General features: G+C 53.7%; 1 protein-coding gene across 1 annotated transcript in view; it reads left to right on the forward strand.

Annotated features, from left to right (window-relative positions):
* SORL1 (sortilin-related receptor, L(DLR class) A repeats containing) overlaps window positions 1-6,048 on the forward strand; it is a 36,343-nt gene that overhangs the window by 3,608 nt on the left and 26,687 nt on the right. Inside the window, exons 6-12 of the mRNA XM_010137215.1 lie at window positions 1,329-1,430; window positions 2,362-2,531; window positions 2,706-2,898; window positions 3,087-3,204; window positions 3,727-3,800; window positions 5,579-5,667; window positions 5,779-5,957. Of these exons, the coding sequence (XP_010135517.1) occupies window positions 1,329-1,430; window positions 2,362-2,531; window positions 2,706-2,898; window positions 3,087-3,204; window positions 3,727-3,800; window positions 5,579-5,667; window positions 5,779-5,957 (925 nt within the window). The remainder of the gene's footprint in view (window positions 1-1,328; window positions 1,431-2,361; window positions 2,532-2,705; window positions 2,899-3,086; window positions 3,205-3,726; window positions 3,801-5,578; window positions 5,668-5,778; window positions 5,958-6,048) is intronic.

A 6,048-nucleotide genomic window follows, 5' to 3' on the forward strand; every position in this document is an offset into this window, starting at 1 on the left:
GACAGTCAGAGACAGTGCACCGTCGGGGTAGACTCCTATTGCTCCTAGAATTTAAGGAGCAGTTTTCTTTTCAGAAAATGGTGCTATTGTTTTCCTCCCTTGCTGCTGCCATCGAGTCTGTTTTATTGAGCAGCCTTTGCCGCTTAGGGGTGACTCCCTGCAAAACCATGTAGGGCTTCCCAGGCATTAAGCAGCGAGCGAGTCACCTCCGGCCACCCGAGCAGCCACAGTGGTGCCCGACGCTGGCCGGGGATGTGTTTGCTGAGCACTTTGAGTTTCTCAGAAGTGTCTCTCTCAGGTAGTACAGCTGCAACTTTTAGGGCACGTCCCCTTGGCCCAGTGCCTGATCGGAACCTGCTGTGGTTTGCAGAAGATTTTATCTAGGCTTGCTGTTGGTGTTGGGTGGGACGTGGAGGGTGTCCTTGTCTCTGCGGAGAAGCCACTGGGCTTGGGGGGCAGCATGCTGAAAGTGTCAGGCAGGTTTGAGTCGTGACCTTTCCACGCATGAACTCCATTTGGGATTCTTCAGGCTTGTTTTTGCTTCTGGAGGGCTCAGGGGTCACAGGGGCTGCTGTGACATGTTCCCCTGCAGCTCTAACGACTGATGTGACCCTAAACAACATTAAAATCACCCATACTCCACGTTGAGGCAAAGACCGATGGGGGACACAGGGTCTGGGAAGGAGGCTGGCCTGGCTGCAAACCCCTAATTTGGAAATTTTATCTCTAGGTCTGGAATCGGACACTTGCGTCAAACCTTGGCTGCGGTGGGAGCGGTGCCGGGGAGGGGCCAGGCTGGGTGGCAGGGGCACCCAGGACTTGACTTCTGCTCCTTTCTGTGGGAGATGCAGTTGCTTAGCGATTTGGAGCCTTGGAAAATCAGGCCGCTTATTTTTGGAGCCTAAATCTGGGTTTAGGTTCTTACCATTGGCATCCTGTACAAAATAGGTTGTCCCCAGCTTTTTACTTTTTTGGTTTCGCACTGGTGCCTTTCATTTTGCACAAATCGTTAAAAATAGGAAGGAAAGGACAGACTGCTCCACAGAGAGAGGAGGAATTAAAACCAGCCTGCTTACCTCCACCCGACCGAGCAGAAAGGGCAGTTTCTCTCCTGGCAGAGCACTGGCTGTGTCAGTGTAAACGATGAGTGGGGAGCGCTGCTCCCCGCTGTCACAGGCAGCCGCCACGCTTTGCCCTCCTGCCGAGAGGGGGAAGTCCCAGACATGCGGTTTGTGGATTTGTCCCAGTCTGCCTTTGGCTGCCGCTGGAGATGAGGGTGATTTAGGAGGCGCGAGCTACTCCTAACGTATCCCTCTACTCTGCCACAGCGTTTGCTAGGCAGCTCGCAGCCGCCGTCGGCCCAGCTCTGGGTTTCCTTCAACCGCAAGCCGATGCGTGTGGCGCAGTTTGTAACCAAGCATCCAATTAAGGTAAGTGATGCTTTCTGAGAAGAACTCCTCTCTCCTTCCTTTACCAAGGACACCCTCAGAGGTCAACAGCAGTTCTCTGCATTTCACCAGGCACTGCGGAAGTTGGAGCGGGGAAGGGACCTTGTATGACCCTGCTCAGGGGGGTTTGGCTGAGCAAAAGCTCATGTTAGGATGATATTGTGGTTTACACCGTAGTACTTCATTCTAGCAATATGTGCCTGTGGAATAATACAGCAACACATACTGTCTTGGGCACGAGGCTGTCCAGAAAGAGCCTCTGGCTTCCTCCCGCGCTGGTGGTGGAGCCTGGCAGCAAACCCCAGATACCCAGAGTGGGGCTAGTGATCGCAGTGCTCAGTGCCTTGGCTCTGCTGTTGGGGACCTTACTTCTTCCCGTGGCCTGGGGCACTAGGTCTCCAAGCACCTGCTACCTCAGCAGGCATGGACTGGAGTGTCCCTCTTCTCTGCAGGCAGGGGAAGCTGGGAGAGACATCCAGGGACTGCAAACAGTCTGTGGTCCATGAATCAGATGTGCTGTGATGTCCCCAGGCTGGCGGGGACAAAGGAGAGTGTGAGAAGTATACTTAGTGTTTGGCACAGCGGTGGGGTTGGGTCCTGGCTGTGAGATGCCCCTGGTCTCAGTGGGGTCCAGGCAGAGAGAGATCCGCCACCAGTGGGGCTTGGCACCCAGCACTGCTTCTGGGGGACTTTGCCAGGGGGTTGTGCAGGACGGAGGGCAATGTTAACTGGAGGGGAAACGCATAAGAAACTGTAAAGGGAAGATACACACTTGCCAAGTGGAAAAATAAAATGGGTGGAGAAAAGGATAACTTTCAGGCACTAAAAGGGAACACTAAATCAGCCTGTATGTAACCCCTGCTTGTATGCCCACACGTATGAAACCTGCTCGCCTGTCATTTACATCCCAAAGGAGTATTATGTTGCCGATGCCTCAGAGGACCAGGTGTTTGTGTGCGTCAGCCACGATAACAACCGTACCAACCTCTACATCTCAGAGGCGGAAGGCCTGAAGTTCTCCCTGTCTTTAGAGAACGTGCTCTACTACAGCCCAGGAGGAGCTGGAAGTGACACCTTGGTCAGGTAATGTGGGATGTGCCCCATCAGCTGTGGTAAATGAGGACATGGGCAAAGTCTTCGTAGATTTTGGCTGCGTTTGTTCAAAGCATTGCCCTGATGCCTGGGCTTCCCAGTCCCCCATTTCCCAGACCCGGGGAGGCTGCGATCCACCAATCCCACCTTTTCATTTCCTCACAGGTATTTTGCCAACGAGCCATTTGCGGACTTCCATCGTGTGGAAGGTGTGCGGGGCGTCTACATTGCCACCCTGATCAACGGCTCCTTCAGCGAGGAGAACATGCGTTCCGTCATCACCTTTGACAAGGGGGGCACCTGGGAGCTGCTGCAGCCCCCAGCGCAGACACGCTATGGGGAGCAGATAGACTGCGAGGTAGTGCGGGGCGGGAAGGGACAGGGGCGTGAGCACGGAGAAGTCCCCTGCAGAAGGGGCTGAAACAGCAATCCCGCTGTGAGGGAGTCCCTGCTTGCCTTTGCAAGTGGAGAGGGCTTGACTAGGTGGGATAAAGCAAGAGCAAGTACAGCATGGAGGGGTAATGCCACTGGGTTTTGCTTTTCCAGTTTTCTCAGGGCTGCTCTCTCCACCTGGCCCAGCGCCTGAGCCAGCTGCTGAATTTCCAGCTGCGCAGGATGCCCATTCTCTCCAAGGAGTCGGCGCCGGGACTGGTTATCGCCACTGGTACTGCTCTCTTTCCCACAGCCCTGCAGGGGCACAGGGCATCTTGTTGTCAGGACTTGAGGAACTTGGCAGCATCTAGTTTGTATATGTAGGTTACAACAAAGCAGTTAAACTGTACCTTTTACTGTCCCTTCTCTGGTGCAGTAATTACAGCATATATAATTTACTGCAGCACAGTGACATGAGAAAACTCGCCTGCTTTATTCTGGTCCTCCTTGCTGCTATACACCTGGAGGGTTTCTTGAACAAAGAAAAATCCCTGTTTGTCTTGCTCTTTTACTGAAGAAAACTTTTGCACATTTTGTTTGATCGTGTTTCTAGCTGTAGGTGTTTCCCTTGCCGCTTTGAAACTGGTAATAATCTTTACAATATTTGCTTTTGAAGGTATTAGTTTATTGTGTGAAGAATCAGCTTCTCAGTCGCTGTCATTTTGCTCGCAGTTAAGAATAGTTTGTAGGTGTATGGCTTCAGTTTAACTGAAGGCTTTGCATTCCTCAGGAGTGATTTCTCCCGTTCTCCTAGGCTCCATTGGCAAGAACATGGCAAGGAAAACCAATGTCTATGTCTCGAGCAGTGCCGGAGCAAGGTGGAGAGAGGTAAGGCCGCTCCTTTGCTTGCCAGCTCAGCCAGGGCAGTGGTGCAGCAGGCAGGATGTTGGCAGCAAGGTAGCTAAGTGACATGCAGCCACCAGTGACCTCCATTGACACATCCAAGAGCTGCAGCTGGAAGGTGCTGACTGTCCCTTGAGACCAAGGCAAAAAGGTCTACAGGTGAAGAACCAGGTGTGGGTTAGCATGGAGATGAGCCTTGTGGTGAAGAGAGGCGGTTCAAGGGCAGGAGAGCACCCTCTGTATTCTTCAGTGGGCAGACTTGCCCCTGGCATGGGGCATCTGGTCCCTGTTAGACAGGACTGACAGCTGAGACTTTGTGTGTCGCAGTGTCTGGAGAGGTTGCGGCATCTTCTAGAAAAATGGGATGTTGCCCTTGGTTTATGGGGAGCTTGGTGCTCTTTACTAAGTGGGTGTTCTTGTCTGCGGTGGTATCTGTGGTCTGCCTGTGTGTTCTGCTGCGAGTGTGATGTGGTATTTCAACATCTACAAACTATTTAATCTCATGAACTGAACAGCCGCCTTTTCCTCCAGTAAGTGCTGCACAGCCTGGGTTAAGGTCTGGGCAGCTGCAGTGGCGGTGGGCAAACGCCACAGACCGGCTGCTGCCAAAGCTGACTGTGGTTCAGAGGCTGGGGCTGGCTGAGAGCGGGCACCTCCGAAATTCAGCTGGGGAGTGGCCCTGGGGACCTGCCGGTTTTGCCTGTGGGAGCCTTAGGACAAGCCAGGAGTGCTCCTGGCCAGGGAAGGTGCCGAAAGCTGGGACTCTCAGGTGCCAGCCTGCCCTGGCTCACAGGCAGGTGAAGTTAAGTTGAAGTGCAGTTAAAATGTGCCGAGGAAGCGCTGACCCATGGTGAACAGTGCCAAGCTCCTGACTTATTCGGGCCCTCTGTATTGCGAGCAGAGGTGCAGAATGACCCAGCAGCACAGTTCCTTAGCCAAGAAGCAGTAACACAACTTTTTCCTCTTGGCGTTGGCAAGCAGGAGGCTGGAAGATGCGTTGCTCTCTGGTTCACTGGTGGGATCTCACGGCACAGGAAAGACAGACAATACAATCAGTGCCCTGCATAAGAACGTCCCCAAGTGCGTTAGGGTGTCCTGCACACTGAGTCAGGCACAGGCATTCTTCTTGTTTTCATTCTGAGCTGCACTGGGCTTCCCAGATAGGAAAGCCAAGGTGATTTTGTGTTGGTGGTCACTAAACAGAGCTGGAGGTGGCGTGAGATACTATGGGTTTATTTCTATGGGATAGGTGAATGAGCTGTCTCCAGGGCTTGTTTCTGCATGCCATGGCCCCACTTCTCTTTGAGCATTCAAAAAACCGTACAGCCCAAGAACCAGCACTGTCTGCAGACACAGGAAGCAGGGAGTCCCTGCCGAGAGTTGGGAAAGCCTTACAGAGGTGACAAAGAGCTCCTGTCTGAGAGGGGGAGCGATGGACTTTGGTTTCATGTAATGGCACTTTTTCCATTGGTTCCTTCCCTGCATGTAGCATGGGAGGAGCAGAGTCCAGGGTGCAGTGCTGCTCTCAAACACAGCTGTACCTGTCGGGAAATGGGGCTGGCTGCTCTTGTCTGCAAATGTTGGCCCATAAACACTTAACAACATAAACGCATCTCTGGTGCCTCCAGGTGCTTGGCTGGGCCCAGGCATCCTGAAACGCTAGCTTGGGTCAGGAGCGTTTCTGACACAGCATGCTGTCCAGCCAGGTTTGTCCCTTACCTCACCACGCTCTGATGCACCCCTCAGTGCTGTTTCTCTTCCAGGCGCTGTCTGGACCCCACTATTACACGTGGGGTGACCATGGTGGCATTCTTGTGGCCATTGCACAAGGCACTGAGACCGACCAGCTCAAGTAAGCAGCAGGGCAGGGGGATTGCCACTGGTGCTCGGGCTGGGGCCGGGAGAGAGTGCCCTGCGGTAGGCAGGACCAGCCCTGGCAGCTCTCCCAATATTCTTTCTCCAGGTACAGCACGAATGAAGGGGAAACCTGGAAAACGTTCACCTTCTCAGAGAAGCCGGTGTTTGTGTATGGCCTGCTCACCGAGCCGGGGGAGAAAAGCACCATATTCACCATCTTCGGCTCATACAAAGAGAATGGCCACAGCTGGCTGATACTGCAGATCAACACCACTGACGTGCTGGGTAAGGGGACAGCTGACAGAGCCACCGCTGGTGCTGCTGGTGCAGGTGGGAGAGCTGTCCTGACTCCAGCCTGTGGCTGGGGGCCCACGGC

This window comes from Buceros rhinoceros, unplaced genomic scaffold (assembly GCF_000710305.1).
Source record: "Buceros rhinoceros silvestris isolate BGI_N320 unplaced genomic scaffold, ASM71030v1 scaffold18305, whole genome shotgun sequence".
Classification (NCBI taxonomy): Eukaryota; Metazoa; Chordata; class Aves; order Bucerotiformes; family Bucerotidae; genus Buceros; species Buceros rhinoceros.